General features: G+C 38.2%; 1 protein-coding gene and 10 non-coding genes across 11 annotated transcripts in view; 6 read left to right on the forward strand and 5 right to left on the reverse strand.

The window, feature by feature from the left end:
• The window catches only part of zgc:85932 (uncharacterized protein LOC405875 homolog), a 30,626-nt gene extending 9,807 nt beyond the window's left edge, over window positions 1–20,819 (reverse strand). The window contains exons 1-12 of the mRNA XM_044354775.1: window positions 20,253–20,819; window positions 15,974–16,043; window positions 13,773–13,891; window positions 12,904–13,037; window positions 11,360–11,531; window positions 11,094–11,165; window positions 10,725–10,816; window positions 10,322–10,396; window positions 9,090–9,253; window positions 6,733–6,878; window positions 4,640–4,848; window positions 4,433–4,478 (exon numbers count right to left, since the gene is read on the reverse strand). Coding sequence (XP_044210710.1) covers window positions 4,433–4,478; window positions 4,640–4,848; window positions 6,733–6,878; window positions 9,090–9,253; window positions 10,322–10,396; window positions 10,725–10,816; window positions 11,094–11,165; window positions 11,360–11,531; window positions 12,904–13,037; window positions 13,773–13,891; window positions 15,974–16,043; window positions 20,253–20,501 — 1,548 coding nt within the window. The 5' untranslated portion in view covers window positions 20,502–20,819. The remainder of the gene's footprint in view (window positions 1–4,432; window positions 4,479–4,639; window positions 4,849–6,732; window positions 6,879–9,089; window positions 9,254–10,321; window positions 10,397–10,724; window positions 10,817–11,093; window positions 11,166–11,359; window positions 11,532–12,903; window positions 13,038–13,772; window positions 13,892–15,973; window positions 16,044–20,252) is intronic.
• Window positions 241–313, reverse strand: trnak-uuu. The gene has a single exon. It is a non-coding gene; the product is annotated as a tRNA-Lys (tRNA).
• On the forward strand, window positions 703–775 carry trnak-uuu. The gene has a single exon. It is a non-coding gene; the product is annotated as a tRNA-Lys (tRNA).
• trnak-uuu lies at window positions 1,348–1,420 on the reverse strand. Its single transcript has one exon. It is a non-coding gene; the product is annotated as a tRNA-Lys (tRNA).
• trnak-uuu lies at window positions 1,732–1,804 on the forward strand. Its single transcript has one exon. It is a non-coding gene; the product is annotated as a tRNA-Lys (tRNA).
• trnak-uuu lies at window positions 2,254–2,326 on the reverse strand. The gene has a single exon. It is a non-coding gene; the product is annotated as a tRNA-Lys (tRNA).
• trnak-uuu lies at window positions 2,718–2,790 on the forward strand. The gene has a single exon. It is a non-coding gene; the product is annotated as a tRNA-Lys (tRNA).
• Window positions 3,035–3,107, forward strand: trnak-uuu. The gene has a single exon. It is a non-coding gene; the product is annotated as a tRNA-Lys (tRNA).
• On the forward strand, window positions 3,615–3,687 carry trnak-uuu. The gene has a single exon. It is a non-coding gene; the product is annotated as a tRNA-Lys (tRNA).
• On the forward strand, window positions 5,182–5,254 carry trnak-uuu. Its single transcript has one exon. It is a non-coding gene; the product is annotated as a tRNA-Lys (tRNA).
• On the reverse strand, window positions 6,488–6,560 carry trnak-uuu. Its single transcript has one exon. It is a non-coding gene; the product is annotated as a tRNA-Lys (tRNA).
• Window positions 20,820–21,277: the final 458 nt, after the last annotated feature.

The raw sequence follows: 21,277 nt of genomic DNA on the forward strand, positions 1-21,277 counted from the left end.
CTGATTTCTTTGGTTATAGTTAAAGTTGTCATTTATCCAGAGTGAGGTAGAGAAAGAGTTTAGAACTGAGGCAGATACTGACCTCTACAGCTGAGTTGTATTTTACTTCAGTTATTGACCTCCACAGTGGAAATGAAGGGAAGCAGTTCACATCACCCAAGACAGGACATTTATATCAGGTGTAAACAGGTTCATCATTTCCTCTTCTTTGTCTGCTTCAAGCATTTTATATTAATCTCTCACCTGAACAGGGACTTGAACCCTGGACCCTCAGATTAAAAGTCTGATGCTCTACCGACTGAGCTATCCAGGCTCTGTGTTGTTTGTTTACTGCTCTTAATGACAAAAAAATAAAGAAGATAAATTATATTTTTTTAAAAACAGAAATTCTCTTTGTGAAGTTCAACTGACAGTGTTGTTCCAAAGTTGCAGCTTGATTAACATGTTGCATCATTTCTTTAAAGTACATTGATTTCTTGTGTATCAACTACACAAACAGGATATTATGACTACTAATATTTCTACACTATAATAATCAGTTCTCCATGTGTGTTTGTGGAGTTTCACTACTTAAATTACAATTTAGCTTCTTGATTCAGGATGCACAGTGAGTTAAGCTATTTGACATTTACTTTAACAATAAAATATCATTTCCCTTCTTTATTTTTTATGTCATTAAGAGCAGTGACTAAACAACACAGAGCCTGGATAGCTCAGTCGGTAGAGCATCAGACTTTTAATCTGAGGGTCCAGGGTTCAAGTCCCTGTTCAGGCGAGAGGTTAATGTAAAATGCTTGAAGCAGACAAAAAAAAGATGGACGGTCACACTGAACTACTTTACTTCAGTCTCATTTCCACTGTGGAGCTCAATGACTGAACTGAAGTAAAATATAATAACTCAGCTGTAGAGGTCAGTATCTGCCTCAATTCTAAACTCTTTCTCTACATAATTCTGGATCAATGACAACTTTATAATCAAAGAAGTCAGTCAAGCTAAAAAAAAGAAAAACTTCATTTTTTAACTAGTTGTTCAATCACAGATGGTGAAGAGGCAGCTATAGGAACAGTTTGGACAACAAATCAAATGTATGAAATCTTTAGAGAAGAAAAAATTCTCTTTCTGAAGTTTGTGTTGTTCCAAAGTTGCAGCTTGATTGATGTTCAAGTTGCATCATTTCCTTAAAGTACATTGATTTCTTATATATCAAGTGCAGAGTACAATGGCAGGTATTGTACTGTTCTTAGTGTCTGATATTCATCAGGTATATGAGATTTATTTGGTGACTAAACTTCAGTTGTGACTCCTGATTGTTTTTACTTTGACATGATGCAAGTTAAAAGTTGTGTCGCCCGAACAGGGACTTGAACCCTGGACCCTCAGATTAAAAGTCTGATGCTCTACCGACTGAGCTATCCGGGCTCTGCTGTATGTTCCACATATGCTGAATTTGCTCACATTCCCATTTTTAAAATACTTCATAATGCATCTTATAAATACAAAAAAAATAATCCTCAGAATGAAACAGCAGGAATGATTTCAACTCAAAGATCGCAGCGTTGTTGACGGATCAAGTGAATCAAGAACCTCCATATTGAAATCTATGAATCTACAACATTTACACTATAATCTGTTCTCCATGTGTGTTTCTGGTGTTTCACCACTTAAATTACATTATTATCATTTCTCTCCTCTCTTTTTTTTCTTTAAGAGCAGTGAAAAAGCAACACAGAGCCTGGATAGCTCAGTCGGTAGAGCATCAGACTTTTAATCTGAGGGTCCAGGGTTCAAGTCCCTGTTCAGGCGAGAGATCAATATAAGATGATTGAAGCAGATGAAGAAAAGGAAATGATGAGTGCTCACAGTCATTCCTACACTGAACTGCTTGTCTTCATTTCCACTGTGGAAGTCAATAACTGAAGTAAAACACAACTGAATCTGCCTCAGTTCTATACTCTTTCTACTCTACCTCATTCTGGATAAATGACAAACATTAACTACAGCTGCAGCTATAGGAACAGTTTGGACAACAAATCAAATGTATGAAATCTTTAGAGAAGAAAAAAATTCTGTTCCTGAAGTTTGTGTTGTTCCAAAGTTGCAGCTTGATTGATGTTCATGTTGCATCATTTCCTCAAAGTACATTGATTTCTTGTATATCAACTACAATAACAGGTATTGTACCACTCTTGCTATGTGATATTTAGCATGTTAGCGTTCTTGACCTTCATCATCATGCATCTTAGAACTTCCATCGCCTGAACAGGGACTTGAACCCTGGACCCTCAGATTAAAAGTCTGATGCTCTACTGACTGAGCTATCCAGGCTCTGTGTTGTTTATTTACTGCTCTTAATGACATAGAGGATAAAAAAAGAGGATAAATTATATTTTTTTAAAAACAGAAATTCTCTTTGTGAAGTTCAACTGACATTGTTCCAAAGTTGCAGCTTGATTGACATGTTGCATCATTTCCTTAAAGTACATTGATTTCTTGTATATCAACTACACAAACAGGATATTATGACTACTAATATTTCTACACTATAATAATCAGTTCTCCATGTGTGTTTGTGGAGTTTCACTACTTAAATTACAATTTAGCTTCTTGATTCAGGATGCACAGTGAGTTAAGCTATTTGACATTTACTTTAACAATAAAATATCATTTATCTTCTTTCTTTTTTACGTGATTAAGAGCAGTAAAAAAACAACACAGAGCCTGGATAGCTCAGTCGGTAGAGCATCAGACTTTTAATCTGAGGGTCCAGGGTTCAAGTCCCTGTTCAGGCGGAAAATTAATATAAGATGTTTAAAGCAGATGAAGAAAAGATGCACATTCACAATCATTCCTACACTGAACTACTTCTCTTCATTTCCACTGTGGAATAACTGAAGTAAAATACAGCTCAACTGTAGAGGTCAGTATCTGTGCTTCAGTCTCATTTCCACTGTTGAAATCTTGATTCAGTTAAGCTATTTGACATTTACTTAAACAATAAAATATCATTCAAGAGAAGTGAAAAAACAACACAGAGCCTGGATAGCTCAGTCGGTAGAGCATCAGACTTTTAATCTGAGGGTCCAGGGTTCAAGTCCCTGTTCAGGTGAGAAATCAATGTAAGCTGCTTGAAGCAGACAAGAAAAGATGAACACTCACAGTCATTCCTACACTGAACTACTTTACTTCAGTCTCAGTAAAGTGCATGATGATGAAGGTGAGAGATCAATATAAGATGAACACTCACAGGTCCTGTTTACATCTGGTATTAACGTCTGTCTTGGGTGATGCAATCTCAAGTGGACAGCTTTAACAGGTGTGGATGGATTGAGATCTCATCACTCAGACCACAGTCATAGGTGGTCTGGCTGGTGTAAACGCAATGTATCCTGGGCCACAATGAAGTACCGCCTACTCAACTGATGTCCTCTGTTTTCCGGCAGACTAGACATCAACTTGTTTGATAACAGGATATATAAATGCGTTTTTCATGTAATGGTGTAATTCACCTCCCGTTTTTCCCCTAACCAAGTTATTTGACATTTACTTTAACAGTAAAATATAATTTCTCTTCTTTATTTTTTTTTCTTTAAGAGCAGTGAACAAAGAATCCAGAGCCTGGATAGCTCAGTCGGTAGAGCATCAGACTTTTAATCTGAGGGTCCAGGGTTCAAGTCCCTGTTCAGGCGATGGAAGTTCTCAGATGCAGCAAAGATGTTCAGCAACTGAATTTAGTCACAAGTTGTATCAGTGGTTTACCATATGTGTTGTACACTAACTGTCATTAGTACTCAAGAACTGTTTCTTTCAGGAAATCATGTGACATGGTTGTTAATCAAACTGCAACTTGAGAACGCTACTGTTAACTGAACATAAAGAGAAAAACCTCCCCATGAACCACTGATGTGTCTCAACTACAAATGCTATGACTGACTATCAGTTACGTACTAACTGTCACTCTCACTATTGTAATAATAGTAATGAAATATGTGCACTAACAAATATCAATAAACTGCAACTTTGTGTGAGTGCCACTGTCAAACTTCACAATGAAATATATTTTTTGTGTTTTCAAATCTTACCAGAGTGGCAAAATTACTTTCTTCCACCTCCACCTCAATTTAATATTTGCATTGCATTGTGGGAGGATTATATCAACAGAACATCAGCTAACATCTTTAAGTAAGCAAACATACAGACATCACACCAAAGATGTGTTAACAAGGGTTTTTAAATATGACTTCTGGACCGTCAAATTAAAAGTCTGATGCTCCACCAGCTGATGTATCTAAACTCTAATGAGACTCTCTCACATGTGCACTTCCCTCACTTTCATTTACAACACTGATGGAAGTTATCCAGGTGCAGTCAACCTCACTGGATGAATAATTTGATCATTTAGTGAATCAATTACTGAGATTATGTGTCTCTTACCTCTGTTACTGAAGAGATGTCTTGTGCCTCTGGTTTGTTAGCTGGACTGGAAAAAAAACACATAAAAACACATTAGAATTATCACAAAATCATAAATCTTAATGTCAGACATCCAGAGAAACAATCCTCCTTCTCAGAGTTTCAGATTTTCCTTCCTAAACCTGCCGTGTGTTAAATTAAATATCAATAGATTTATCCAGGACTCACGTGGCAGTGTTGCCGTGCTCCGTCAGCACCCGGAGGAGAAATTCTCCCTGCTGATTGGGTTCGGCGGTGGACGGGATGATGATGTAACGACCCGGCGGAAGGGAGCCGCGAAGAACAATCTCCCGATGTGGGGTGTAAATTGGGTTGGGGAAGACCGGGCGGAGCACACGCAAGTCCTCGGGCGACAAGTGTGAATTCTTAGAATGGGCCTGAAGAGACAGCACACGCTTATAATCTTATAATGAGTTGTTAAATGCATTTGTTCATGTTCCAAAACTTAAACGCCAGAGGTCAGATTTGTATTCCTGTTCTTGTTGTCTGCTTCAGGCAGCTTAAAACTCCTCCTTGACTTAAAAATCTGGCGTTTCTTATTCCCACTACACTGTTTCATTTTAACCCTCCTGTGTAGTTTTTAAAACATCAATATGCTTTAAAAGTACTGTGATACTTGGTTTAAGAGTTCTAAATACAAATGAGACCAGGTCTGAGAGTTTTAGAAGCTTGAGGAGCGTAAGACTAAACTGCTCTAACACTCCCACAGAGCCCGGATAGCTCAGTCGGTAGAGCATCAGACTTTTAATCTGAGGGTCCAGGGTTCAAGTCCCTGTTCGGGCGAGACAAGTTTTGAAACGCTTGAGGTCGAAGGGAAAAATAACCTACAGTCAGAGCTTGAAGTTCAGTCAACAAATAAATCTAAAATGCATGTTAAAGTCCTACATGTACACTTCTTAATCAAAGCATTTCTAGTATGGACCTGAGAGACAGATAATGACTCAACATGAGAATCAGCAAATCAAAGAGGTTTTTCTCTTTGTGTTGAATTCAAAGTGTCGTTCCAAAGTTGCAGTTTGATTGACATCCATGTTGCATTATTTCCTTAAAGATCCCCTCAAGACATGTTTTAAGATGTATATAAAATACTGTCTGCACACATGTGCACTGTGCTAAAACTGATAAAAGTGAACAGCTGTTTTCTCTCTGTTGCCTGCTCAGACACATGAACCATTTCTACTGGCAGAATGCGTTTAGATTATTTATTAATTATTTGTGTCTGTATTTATTGATATTCTCATTGTGAATTCATTATTTAATAACCCAGAATATGATCAGCATGTCTTTTGAACGCTGGAAATTATGTAATGTAAATTATGTAACTCATATCAAACCCGACACTCAGCCTCACATGTGACTGAATGGAAATGATGATACATTATGTAAAATATTAATTTGTTTATAATGTGTTTCTTGCTGACAGACAGACTCTCCTGGACTTAAATGTAATTTTGTCCATAATAAAAGTTAACAGGGGAAATACAAGATCATGAAGAGAAAACTCTTTCTAATAAATGATTAAAGTAGTTTATGGTTCTTTTATTGATCAGATCAATAATTAACAGAGATTTTTAACTAGAAGGTGAATCAGAAAACAAATAAAATATAAAACTTGGGAGTGATTCACTTGAGTTTAATCTGTAATCTGTCTGTCTCCACCCAGTGATGTTGTGATGCATCGGATCAGTCTGATCAGCCGCAGCGTTTAATCACTAACTGATAATCATAAGAGGGCGAGTCAGACGGTCAAAGACTTGTGTGAAGGCTGCTCTTGTGTCTCCTCACTCACAGCTCCTCAGAGATTCCTCCTCACTCCTCAGAGCAGGAATAAGAGCTTTGAGACGGCCTTCAAGATGGTGGACCAGAATGACCTCCGGTTTAAGTGAGGAAATATCAAATAACTGAATTAAGAGACATCTTGAGTGTTTAGTGCAGATTATAAACCATTTAGGTCAGAATCTAGATACAACTGGTGACTAAACTCAGCTGCAGGGTGCATGCATCTTAAAAGTTCTCCGCCTGAACAGGGACTTGAACCCTGGACCCTCAGATTAAAAGTCTGATGCTCTACCGACTGAGCTATCCAGGCTCTGCTCACCTTGGCACACGTGTAGACTTCTCTGACTCATCTCCACATCATCAGACGCTGCTTGGTTTAAGGTTATCATACTAGGTGAGTAGTTTGATAATTTAGTTAATTAATAACTGACATCAAGTGTCTCGCTGTGTGTGTGTGTGTGTGTGTGTGTGTGTGTGTGTACCGGGTATATATGCAGGGCCAGAGCCAGTTTAATGCCTCTGCGTCTCTGGTGTTTCTGCATCAGAGCCAAAATGAAAGAGCAGGTCTTCTGAGAGTTGTCCACATGTGACAAGACGAAGTGGAACTGAGGGTTCCGCCAGAACAAACCTGGAAACACACACACACACACACACACGCACACACACACACACACACACACTTTTATAGTCAGCACAAACACTTCAACTACTTTATTTACACATACTAATGTCAAACTTAGAGTATATAACATACATATAAGGGTTAATATGTTATGAAGACATGTAAGGTCTCAAAAAGCATGACTGAACAGATGTTTGGCAGCTGGTTGGTTTGAAAGCTTCCTCATGAGGACAAACAACTGCATCTTACAGATGTTGCAGGTACAAACTTACACTCAGTCACAGTCACATTAATTTGATTATATGATATTGATCACGGACTATGATCAAATCTGATTTTAGTCAGTTCCATCTTTGTCTTTAATGCTTTCTAGGCAGCTGACAACTGTTTCCATTAAAAAGCCTTTTATGTCACTATCAGGACTGCTAATAAAACTCTTGTTGGTAACATCTGCACCAAAAGCATCAACTTCAACATCAATAATTTTTCTGCTTAGATCTTTAATTATGTTCAGTTGTGTAGCAACAGTGTCACACACAAATAAAAAAGCACAAACATTAAGAAAAAGGGCTCCAAATCCAAAAATGCTACAAATTGTAAAACACATACAAAAGAGAAAACACAAGCATTAAGAGAGATGCAACATGCATCAACACACATATGAATGCAAAAGCACAAACAATAAAAATGCGCTTCAAATGCAAACATGCTGCAAATTGTAAAACACATACAAAAGTGAAAACTGCAACACTACAAACAAAATGTACAGAATTTGTTGGATGTAATTTGGATCACATTTCATTATTGTTTGTGCTTTTTCTTTTGTGCTTAGGAGCCACGGTTGCTGAGTGATCAGTGTAAACTGGGTTGTTGCTCATTTTGGTGGACTTTGTGTTCTCATCCATGGTAACTGAATCAATGAGAACCTTTATCTGAGAAGATGCGCCCTAAATTAAGCTTACATAAGACCACACCTACAGACAGACACCACTTTGGTTCTGTTATTAAAAACTGTATAAATAAACTTGTCTCAACTAATCCTAATGTTCAGTGAATCACTAACACTATACAAACAGTTCTCAGAGGCAGAGCTTCCCTGAAACAACAATTCTAGCTTTGAAACCCCCTCCACCCACACCCATTCACACACACACACACACACACACACACACCTTTGATGATTTCACATTAGGAAAGGTGTCCTGGAACTGATGAGCTACCATTCACACCTACTTCACTCTGATTGGCCAGCAGTGCAGAGGTGAGAAAGGAGCCGGGAGTTTAACTTTTATCTCTTAACTCTGTTTTTCACATTCCTGACACAATTATTTCTGTCACACTATGAATGCCTTTGAGGAGAGACTATCTGAAAATGTGGGTCATTATACCTGTATTTAAACAATATCATGCCTCCAACCCCTCCCCCACTTCAGTGATGTAATGTAACTGAGTACATTTATGCAAGTACTGAGTATTTCCATGTGATGCTACTTTATACTTCCACTCCACTACATTTCAGAGGGAACTATTGTACTTTCTACTCCACTACATTTATTTAACAGCTTTAGTTACTTTTCAGATGAAGATTTGACACAATGGATAATACAACAAGCTTTTAAAATACAACACATTGTTAAAGATGAATCCAGTGGTTTCCAACCTTTTTGGCTTTTGACGTCTTACATAAAGCAATACTTTAACTACATCAAGCTCATAATACTTATGTACTTTTACTTAAGTAGAATTTTTCATGCAGGGATTTTAGCTAAACTGCTAATATAGACCTGTAGCCTAAGTTAAAAGTTTCCTGGTGATAATTCCATCAATACAGCAACACAGTCGTATTCGTAGTCTCTCTTTGTAACAGAATTACCGCTCTCACTCAGTAAGGTGTTGTTTCACATAGACTCTGCTGTAATTTATTTTGTAAAGCTGCTGTTAATAAAAGTCAACACTTCCTGCAGATGTTTCACAGCTTTTGAAGGAAATCCTGACTGTTGTAGAAGGCTTTCAATGTGAAACAGATGTTGAATGTGCATTACAGTAAATCAACACTGCACATGGGAGCATATCAGAAAAAAAACAGGCTTCATACTCCAATATGATTCTTAAAAATTGCATTAAAGCCGCAGTTCGAGAGTTTAGCGAACAATCATCATGCACAGAACAACACACACACAAAAACATTTTCTCATCATGGATCGTCATGCGTCTTACCCCGTGAGGGCGGGCCTCCTGCTGAGATGCTGGGCACCCATGTCCCATGATGCATTATGCAGGACCACGGCTGCATGCTGCTGTAGCCTGGTTCGTTGAGAGGTTCAGTCAGGTGACACACCTCCATCGTCTCAAAGTTCTGACGGAAGTCTGACACCGACATCCTGATGGAGACAGAAACACTCGTATGTTCACCAACAAGCCAGTTTCCTCAAATACTGTGTGTGGTGCAATCGTTCCAAACATGTTAGACGACAATTTTATTGTTCTCAATAATTAAACCTGTTAATGTTCCATCTTAAGACTAGTTTTTATTTTTGAGACTATTAACATTTTTAGTGGTATCAAGAAATGAAATGGAGATGTTAATACATGCTTTTATGTCATCACGTTTGGACTACTGTAATTCTCTTTTTACCTGCCTTAATAAATCTTCCATACACTGCTTACAAACTGTGCAAAACGCTGCTGCTAGGCTCTTAACCTATTTTAACCTCACTGCACTGGCTTCCAGTTCATTTTACAATTCATTTTAACAATTTATAACTTAAAGAACCCTACATGGCCAGGCTCTACAGTATATTAAGGACCTTCTGCACCCTTACACCATCAGCTGAGCTCTTAGATCCTCCACTCAGGGCTTTCTAAGTGTCCCTCGTACACATTTTAAGACTCAGGGAGATTGTGCATTCCAGTCGGCAGCCCCTAAACTCTGGAATAGTCTCCCAATAAGATTAAGGTCCTTGGTTACTGTGGACTCTTTTAAAAAGCAGCTAAAAACTCATCTGTTCAGACAGGCATTTGGGTTGTATGTGGTATTTTATATTTTAATTTGTCTATTTTTTCCACTCCTTGCATTTTATTTTCTTTGACTGCGAAGCACTTTGTGACTGGTGTCTGTGAAAGGTGCTATATAAATAAACTTGCTAGTTAGTTAAAATTACTGAAAAAAAAAGTGTGATTTTGTGTCTCTGACCATCACGATATCTGCTTCCTTATTTATTTTTTTCTTTCTTTGACAAATGTGAAAGCAAATAGCATGTGTGCAGAAGAAAGAGTCATGTCAGCGATAAACTGACTTCTTTGTCTTGTGGTCTCTTTTGTGGTTGAGACTTACATGTCTGAATGGTTTGTTTCATGTGTACTGAAGGCGGACAGTGAGAGTCAAGAGTCAGCAGCGATGTGTGTGTGACAGAGAGACGTTCAGACACACAACAATGTCACAAACTCACCAGAACTCCCCGTCCTCCTGTCTGACTCTCCCCAGTCTCCGCTGCTCCGCAATGCTCACCGTGTTCCACTCTGGACTACAAGAGAGAGACAAAAAGTTCATAAAAAATCCTTTTATCACCCAAATATAACTGAAATCTTACAAATATGGTGCGTCCCTACATTTAAAAAAGTCCTATTTGTTTTCATTTTGGTGGACCAGCCCCTGTTATATTGTTCTGTTATATTATATTCTGATTTATTTTTCTTAAAATATACATGTTCATTGTGTTCAATATCATGTGATATTCATGTGATTTGGCTTTATGGCTTCAAACTGGATAAAATGTTCATTTATGACGGAGCGTCTGGCGGACAAACAACATTGATGCATGCATGCACATTCACGAGAACTCTCTCTCGTACCCTTTAAAGTCACTCCACGGACCCTCCCACTCTGTGTTGCCCCATGGGTTGAGGATTCGCACCAAATCCACGGGGCCATGTGTCGTCTTCACCTGGGAGAGGAGGGGGAAAGAAGGACAGACAGATAAAAAGTGAGAGCAGTGAGAGGAACAATTCACGATGAATCAGCACTTTTACTGTAAAGTCTAGAAATAACACATCTTTGGTTCGTATTTGTGGACTTGGTTGGAGCATCTTACTGCTCTCTACGTTGCACAGACCCATCTGCTGTTGATATGTATGCTTATAATTAAAATTCAGAGGGACAAGCTAAACTACAAGCTATGAGTCAAAACAGACACTTATTAACATTTTTTTAGGGACAGTTACCTTCTCTATCGCAGTCAGAGAGTAAGCATGTCTGAACATGATCCCCAGTTCATTCCTCTGCTCCAGTGGGCCCTGCAGAGACAACAAAATCCACCCACAGTTATGATGGGTCGGGGAAATGTCAAAATTACATGACTCATCATGAATAAGAAAACCTTCTATGGGAGAATGTACCGCATCAGTGTTGCCCAACAGCTCCAGGGATTTAAACCAGATCTTACAAGTCAATTTCTCTACCTCTCACGCCACGGCTAACCTCAACATACCTGGCAGTTGGCGCAGTTGATAAGCGCTCCTTTATCCAGCAGGTATTTGAGGAGGTTTGGAAGATCTCTGGGCAGCAAGGCGATCTTCATAACCTCAGCTACCCCACCTGTCATATCAACCATGGCCTCGTGAGGGAAGCCCATGTCCAGAGCTCTGTAGCCACCTTTCAGTCTGGGACGGATGATATGGGAAGGACAAAAACATCAGACAGTTTCCATGTGGTTTATGATGAGTAAATAGATGAGCAGATTTTCAGATATTAGGGAGCCACGAGTTATTAACTCTGTCTTTCTAGATAGAGCTGAGGATGCACTTTCCTGTGGGTGTTAATTTTGACTGAGGATGATTTCTTTACTTGAAACTTCAGGGTGTGAAATCAACATTATACATATGTGAGACAGACTCAACACTGCACAGTTTGCTCTGAAATCAAAGTCGCCATCGAGCAGACCTGCTGAGCATTGCAATTTAGGTGACATTATTCACAAGCACAAGGCTATTTTTTTGCTGCCTCTGGAATATTTTGACAAATAACTGCTGACTTTTTAAAGTGTGAAACCGGAGAATCCAGAGAGAAATACTGACAGACATCCGCCATAAAGTGGAGTCAGTCTGGAGTCAGACAGCAGACAGTAAAGCAGCTGTTTGACAGAAGTGATGGAGATCATTGATCTACAGAGAGATCAGTCAAAAAGATAAAAGTTTTAAATTCAGCTAGACAGGCACATCTGCATTCAAAAAACATTATGGGGGGATTTTATTCCTTTATTAGATGGCTGACAGTGTACAGGACATAAAACAAGAGGAGAGAGACAGATGGGGAATGGCATGAAATTAAGGTCCAGGGACGTTATGAATATTATATTTTTAAGATTTATCAGCTATTTTTAATGCAAAACTTCTGTGAAAACATTTCAAAACATGTATGTGTATTTCCATGTTTTATTATTTATTGTTATTGTAGTTACAGATAATTTTCTAAGTTATAAGATAAGTTCCTCAGGTATTAATGTTTAGCTCTCCCCATGCTCGGGGTCTTTCTTCATTAACCACTCGCATGTTGAATGACCTTTTCTTTGCAAAGAAAATAGAACCTTGTCGGCCGGCAGAAGTCTATATTTCGTTCTTCACCAGCAGCAGCAGAGAATTTCCACTACAATCTGTGAAAAGTGTTGAGCGAAACAACATCCTGATGAGATTGTTGTTCTTAGAGAAGTGATAAGATACAACATTTCTTCTCAAGGCGTTGCTAGAAACGCCTCATAGGGTATCTAAAATTCAAAAAGGATTATCACTGTGTGAAAGAAAAATGAGCTCTGCCCATTAGATTTTTAAACTTCTTATGTGTAAGTGGATATTTTGGCCAGATAGTGGTGCAAGACAATGTGTCAGGGTGGGTCACAATAATCATTACAAGCCATCTTCTGCCCTTTTGCGATTACTTTAATGATAACAATGATGTTATCAAAGTGGCTGTGTTGCAATTCAAGGAATGTTTTTTGTAGTTGCTTCCAAATCCGCACACACATACACAGAGACTCACTTGGCATAGGCCTTCTCCAGCAAAGAGCTCCAGAACTCGTGTTTGTTTGGGGAGCTGAGATAGATCAGATTGTTGTTCAGAGTCGGCAACAAGTCGTCAATCTTCACCTCCTCCCACTGACCGTACTGCCAGAACTATGAAGAGAGAAAAAAGGGAGAGATGTTTTTATTTTGTCATAATGCCAGTGGCCTGGTGCTTTAACCAGCTTTACAAAGGCTACAAAAAGTTGTCTTATATCCTTATATGTTTCATGAATTATACAAAATCTGCCATCATGCAGAAATTATTATTATCTAGGTGAAAGCTACAGTTTCATATTCAGCATCAATAATCATCAAAGACACATGAAAGCTTTTTACTGTCAGTCTTTTTGCATTTTCACTGATTCATTTAAGGAGAAAATGACACATTGTGCCTCTATAGACATGCAGTTGATTCTTTTGCATTATCAAGATGGAGGATAGGTTTACAGTTTTTAAGTCTTTCTTGAAACAACAGTCAGGTGCCCATATATATACATAGAAACAGGTTTTGCTTGCTTTAAGTGTTCCTCCTGTTCATACTCGCCATTAAAGGATCTCCTCCTAACATGCTTTCATTGTAAATGATGGGAAACAAAATCAACGGTCCTCGTTTTGTGCAACATGTTTATCTGAAGCTTATATGAGGCTTCAGTAGTCTGAGTTAGTTAAACCAAGTGTTTATCTTCCAAAGTAACAGTCTTTTTAGTACAACATTCTCTCTTTTTGTTCCCCTGTTGAGCTGCAGGATAATAACAAAGAGAACTGAGAACATATTATTTAAACCTTGAAAAAGCTGACGTTTGCATGTTTGTGCTGCAGCATGTTAGGCAGCATTTAGGTATTTACCCTGAAGGTGAAGCAGGCGTTGTATCCGTCCTGGAAGTTCTGTCCTAGAGGCACAACCTTTTTGAGCAGAGACGGATGCACTGCGAGAGACGCGATAGCGGAAAGTAACCAGCAGTCATCTAAAAAAAAAAAGGGGTTTGAGAAGCAGGTCAGGGTCAACAGGAAGGTAAACATGCTGCATTCAGAAGCTGCATCCTTTTAAATCTGCATTTCAATTTCAAATACTGTTTTCATTTTAAAGTTGCATTCTTTTTCCACATTTTGACACAGCTGGGACATCCTCTTTATCCCTCAGTAACCCATAATCTATTGTGCAGTGGTAAGATGACTCATGGTGGATGCAGACTACCTTTGTCAACTTGTAAAGTCAGGAATATCACTAAATCGTATTGGATTCTAATGATGGGAGTCTGGTATAAAATCCACAGTTTGTTCCTGTTAGCAGCATGGACGTGTTGTTGATCACAGGGTGCTGCTGATAAATGGCAGTGATATTGATATTTTTCTCACTAAACTGGTACGTTTGTCAGCTGTTATTGTGTTGAGATGAGACATGAAACTCACATAATCACATCAGGCATATAGTAATGTATCCCAGGTTTACTACTTATATTTTTCACTTTGGCAGCTGTTTGAATGCAACTTCCAGGTGATGAATTTGAAAAAGTTTACAAGATAAGAACCACTTGAATGCACCTTTGGTTTAGTTATCTGTGATTTGACTGAACCATAGTGTCTGTAGAAGAGGAGCAGGTTCAGTCTGATCTTCAGATTCTCAGAAGGACCCACGTTTTAGGACACATCGCAAAAGGATCAGGCTGCTTACTTTGGACACAACTAATGTTTGAAAGTTATTCCTCCTGATTGAGTTGTTCTAAATTGGGACAATGAATGGATTAAGACAGCTTATACAGTGTGCTGGGGGCAATCGTGGTACTGAAACTAAAAGAAAAACCCTTCATTGCAACCCGTAACCCAAACCCTAATAACCCTAACCCTAATAACTCTAACCCTAATAACCCTAACCCTAATAACTCTAACCCTAACCCTAATAACCATAACCCTAATAATCCTTACAACCCTAATAACCCTAACCCTAATAACCCTAACCCTAACAACCCTAATAACCCTAACCCTAATAACCCTAACCCTAATAACTCTAACCCTAATAACCCTAACCCTAATAACCCTAACAACCCTAATAACCCAAACCCTAATAACCCTAATAACCCTAACCCTAATAACCATAACCCTAATAACCCTTACAACCCTAATAACCCTAACCCTAATAACCCTAACCCTAACAACCCTAATAACCCTAACCCTAATAACCCTAACAACCCTAACAACCCTAACCCTAATAACTCTAACCCCTAACCCTAACAACCCTAACCCTAATAACCCTAACCCTAACAACCCTAACAACCCTAACAACCCTAACAACCCTAACAACCCTAACAACCCTAACCCTAATAACCCTAACCCTAATTTCCCCGAACAGTCAAATGTTTATGTCCTACAGATAAATGATATAAAAATAGTCACAGGGGTATGACAAAATTACATGAAACCTTTGCTAAAAGGGACTTTTTATGTAAATAAATCTCCAGTGCAAAGAATGAAGGTGAGTCATCTTTGGTTGAACACCAGATACCAGAATACCAAAATACCAGCATCTTTAATCAGCTGCTGGTGCATCACGTTTTATTTTTATTTTCATGCACCCGCATTTCCTTCACAGATAATTTATCCTCTATGGACCTGGTTATGTTGCTCTGAAAAATCACATAAAGTGTTGATTTATGTGTTATGTAATTTTGTCTAACTCCTGCAAACAAAAACTAGACTGAAGCAACAAAAAGCTTATGAAATGTAATAGGAACCTTGACTGTTTCCTTAAAGCAGAAGACTACACAGGTCAGTACAGATGAGTCCAAGTGGAAGCTCTGATCAGAAATGTAGTGGAAGGTGAACTCACCTGACCTCACTTTTGTGTAGTGACTCTATTTCTATAAAAGTTTATCCACCTTTTAAGCGTATCTATCTGACAAAAAAATACCAGTGTAGTTACAAAGATTTGTTAAGTACTTTAAAGTTAAACATGTTATGTTTTTTGTTCATTTGTCTTGTTCCTAATGATTTCTGCACTTATCATGTCTGAAAAAACTGATTGTATAACACTACAGTACTTGTGTACTTACTGAGTTTCCCTTGGCAGATGTCCAGGCGCGTTGCTCCATCAACTATAAACTGAGGCGACGCACAGAGCTCCTAAACACAGCAGGGAGTTTGATGGTTGATTGGTTAGAATAGAGGAGAAGGAGATGAGAAGATGAGAAGAGGAGATGGGTGGGGAGGGAAAAAGTCAGATGAGGATAAATACAATAAGATTAGCATGTTTCAACAGCACCATTCCTGGGAGCTAAATATTAAAGGTCAGTTTTAAGAGCAATGAGGCATAAACTACTAAAAAAATCTGTTCTTTTGAAGGAATACTTTCTTACCCAAAGTGCTAGCTGGGTGCTTTCTTACTCTTTTAGTTACACAGAGAAAACGTACATGCTTTTATATCCTCTCACTTCAATCATTGTTACACCTTGTTCGCTTATCTGAACGATCACGCTATTGTTCAAAATTCAATAGACAGATTACTGACCGGAACAAAGTGCTTCATTTAAAGCACCATTAATCACTTACAAGGCTTTGCATGGCCTGACAGTGGAGTATATAACTTCTAAGCCCTTTCTGTCCTCAGATCTGCTAGTTTGGATCTCCTAACTTTTACATTACATTACATTTAGCAGACGCTTTTATCCGAATATGAGACTGATACAACACAAGCAAGGATCTAGTCAGGACTAACTGAGTCCAGGTTAAACACAAAGTTTTTGCTCTACTGGCTCCTCAACAGCCTTCCACTGAGGTCATGTCTGCTGTTAAAGCTCATCTTGAAACCCACTTTTAAAGAACGGTGTGTCTTACTTTCTGTCTTTTAAATTATTATTATTTTCTAGCGCATTCACCTGTTTTTAATGCTGCGCATGTTCTGTGTTTGTTTTGAATTTCCTAACTGTGGAAAGCATTTTGTGTTTTTTTGCTCAAGAGGTGTTCTATAAATAAATTATTAGGATTATTATTAGGATTGAGATGAGTTTTATCTCTGTGTAGTGTTGCCAGGTGTGTAATTAATATCATTTTTGTAGATGTACGATCAATAATTCTAAAAACTACTAAATATATAATAATCCCATTTTATAAATAGGGTGGACATAATACTTGAATCAACTTTAAATACAACAGAAAAGCACGATTAACTACAAAATGACCAAAAAGTTGCATTAACACCTCTGTAAAACAGCTTCAACCAAACCTGAACATCATAACCTTCATGTATTTATTAAAGGGCTGTTATTTTAGACTGCAATAGTTTTAGCTACATGGACTGACAGTAATACTCCCTTTGCAGTAAACTTTTAGACATGAACTATTCTGTTATCAGTGAGCTTTGATGATGAATTTCTTGGACAAGTTGGCCTACAGCACATTTTTATTTAACCAGTGAGGACCTGCGTACGTGCAGCTCAGGGCTGTAAGGAACATACTCACTGTTTACATCCTGTCTTAAAACATGTTTAATAGACTGACCTGTTCTTTGTTTTCATTGTCTGTTTATTCACTTGGAAACTCATCATAAATGTGCTTCATAAAAATGTTTAGTAGAGTAAGACAGAATCACAGGTGTGACAGGACAGACTACATATACAGTAGATATATAATAAATCAGTTCAGGTACTTTGATGGTTGATTGGTCAGAAACATACTGACTAAAGTTAAAAATGTTGTTTAGATTGTGAGATTAAAACATGTTAAGCAGGAACATGAGGATTCACAATCTTGTTAGACAATTATAGATCACGTTACCTAGAAGGGGCAGTGGTTGACTGAATGCTAATCCTAAGGATGGCTTGAAAGTGAACTTTGTGTCTTAGTGTTGTGGTTAAAAACATGTTGTGGTTTTAGATAACAATTCTGAAGTTACTTCTGTTTGGGGACCTTGATTCTTTGAGATATTTTTATGTTGTTTTGTTTGAAAAGTACGGAGCCCTGAAAGTCTCAAAAGGTGATATTTTTCTCTTGTATGCACAAGAGAATGATCTTGTATGATTATTTTAATTATAATTATGTAATAATCTTATATAATTAATGTATTATACATACATTAAATCATCTTGTGGGAACAAGTTTTGTGTGCACAAGATGATTTAACTTTTTTGTGTGTAAAAAACAAGTTTCCTGTGTGTGTCACGCATTTTCCTTACTTGACGTCACATCGTGATGTCAATGCTGAAACAATATCTCATGCAGCATTAACCTGAAGGCACAGTTTAACTCACATATTGGACAATGTTTGATTTCAGGGAAAAACTGAGAATTATTTCCGTAAATGTTCGTCAGCAGCTGGTTAACATGGAGACACGCTTTGTTTGCTCAGACTACATTCTCTATGTAACATCGACCCAGCAGCAGTTGTTAAACCAGTGTTGCTGCTGCTGGTTTGTGGCGCTTTCAGTTGTCCTGCTGTCTAAACAAGGAGAAAACACCCTAAAGGTGATGGCTGTCCAAGTTTTCACAAGAATACAGAAGGTAAAATTCCTTTTGCAACCCAAAGGACTGACGCTGTTGGCTCATTTATGAAACCAAACAGATTCCTGCAATATAAAGATGTTTGGCTTTGGTTTAATAGCAGAAGAGAAGACGCTGACTGTGTTGTACGTGATAAACTTCTGCTTGGGTTGCAATTTTTATCAAAAAATCCAGACTGCTGTAAAGATAATGCAACTTCACCTTATCACTTAAGTATGACACTTTTTGTTTTTGTTATCAGGTCTGCAGGACACTGCAGAGGAGCAAACCTGTTATGTTTATGTGCATTTGCACTTAATTTAAGGCTCATGAATGCCAACGTGCAGCTCAGTCTGCGATAAATGCATCTTTTGTAAGGTTCGTAATGTTCCAGATGTGTGGAGACTGTGTGCCAGAGAGGTTTTGATTTTGATCTGTAGTACGTTTTCAGGAAAACTATTAAACTGCATTATACTGTTCTGTAAAGTGTCCTTGTTATTTTGTCCAGCCCCAGTAGAAAACATTAGTGGGCTAATAGCAACGAGGCAAGAATTAAAAAATAAAAACTGCATATTACCTTCTACATTGCAACACATGTGTTGTTGTTGGGTTGGATAGTTTCATGTAGAGATGCCTTGATTTGATAGGCCACATATTTACTCTATCTAAATACACCATGAGCTCTGATCTTATCTTGACCTTGACATGCCCTGCCTTAATGTGTCAGAAGAGAAGAGAAGTTTTTTTTTTACCTTGTTTTTTGAATCACTGAAGGATTGACTACAGTGTTCCTGTTGTGCTGCTGTAAGGATTTAATGGTGAGACTAATGTTTATAAGAAATGATACTTATGAGGACAACCTCGTGGTTTAAGGCAATGCCCATAATTTGTAATGACTCTGATGATCTTTCGTTTTCAGCCATAAACCTTTAATATGTGTCATTCCCATCGTTCTCCTCCCTCATCTATCAGCTCTGTACTGTCAACTATATAATAAAAGGCATAAAATGATCCAACAATCCTTCTCTTTTTTTTTTAACAATCTTCCCTCCTATTCCTGCACTTTTAAGTATGACTTTACATTGTTTATGGTATTTTGCAGTTCTTATAATCAGGCTTCCACTTGCTGATGACTATCGGAAACAACAATTTAGTGCATTTACAGAACAACTTCCTTTATTTATGCTTCTTATTTTCACTTTCTGTTAAAGTTAAGCCACTTCATTGACCTCTCATAACGTTTTATCATAGTGAAAGTAGACTCTATTCTTCTATATAGACTTTATAAATCTACATAATGAAGACTTACATTGAGCTACATGTTGTGTTTGTTTTGATTCTGGGCCTGCACAGTTCAACATCCCACTAACACATTTAGGTCAGTAGTCCTCGTTCTCTTTTCTACAGGGAGGCAGAACTGTGAAGTCGTAAAGTACTGCAATTAAGAGCAATTCTTTAAATACTTTGAGTTTTTCCATTTCGTGCAACTTTACTTCTGTGTTCTCCTGTATTTCACCTTGATATTATACTTTTTAGTCCACTACATCTGCATCTGACCGGTTACTGAGCAGATAAAGATTAACCAGCAAGACATGTCATAAACTCATAACTTATGATGCACTGTCATAAAGGAAACAGTATAAAGTTAATGAACTCTGGCTGGACCAGGAAGGACATTCAAATGCTGTTTACACATTAATGTACCAGCACATGCTTCAGTTGATACATGCAAATATTAGGGTTAGATACTGACACAGTGCATGTTACAGCACAAATACTTCCTTCCTTGTGATTAAATAAAAAACTTGTGACCGCGGGGTGACTTTGAAACCACCTTACAGAGGAGGTCTTCTTTACCTTTGGTCGTTTCCACTTGACCCCGGGCTGCATCTCCAGCTGTCCCAGTGGGAAGTGATAGTCCACGAACAGTCCGTCCCGGCCGAAGGTGTTCGCTTGGCCGCCCTCAGAGGGCATGTTCCCGGATATCACATCCGCCAGCCAGAGGCGAGACTGAGAGCCCAGCAGCTCGTCCGGAGAGACCGAGTCCACATCATCGTCCGGTGGAGGGAGGGAGCCCTCAGACGACAAACTCAACGACTTTTTCATGTCAAAAATTAATATCTTATCTGCTGAACCGTCAGTAGTGCAGAACTTCCGATTTACGAGTGCGCCTTTCACGTCGTGCAGGTGATAAACACAAACAGGCCACACCTTCCCGCAGAGGTGCACAGATGCTCACCTGGGCGGAACGTGTGCTGCTCTGGATTCACGCCGGCAGGGGTTTCCAGTCCCGCCCAGTCAGGCGCTCCCACATGTTTCTGATCAATATGCACTGACTCCTCATATATACTTAAAAATAATGGTTTGCCATTAAACAAAATCATCCTAAATTAGAGGTTTCATTATCTTTTCACGATAGCGCTTTACATTCCAGCTCGGCAATAACAAGGTAAGAGTGTAATATAATATAATATAAAGTAATATTACGGTAATTACTAAAATAATAACCAGGAAATAGATCGGTTTTGACAATCGGTAAATCCAATGTTGGGAAGCTTCTCTGGAAGCGTAAAGTTGCAAATTACGTCACACTGAGAGATGAAGTACAGCAAAGCTAATAGAAATATAGTTTAGTTCACTAAAGTTACTTGGGAAAAGTAGTTCAAACTACTTCATAAAACATGTAATTACATCTGCAATGAAATACAAGATTATAAAATATAGGCTAATACCTAATGGAGGGAAATGATTGCAAAAGATGTTCAACTGAAAAGTCAAAGTGTAGCTATTTCTCACACAGTAACAGAAAAAAATGCAAAAATATAAACTTGTAAAACTGCATTTAGATGTTAACTGAAACTTGTTTATCTTGAACTGTCTCC

Source organism: Thunnus albacares, chromosome 6, assembly GCF_914725855.1.
Source record: "Thunnus albacares chromosome 6, fThuAlb1.1, whole genome shotgun sequence".
NCBI classification, from domain to species: domain Eukaryota; kingdom Metazoa; phylum Chordata; class Actinopteri; order Scombriformes; family Scombridae; genus Thunnus; species Thunnus albacares.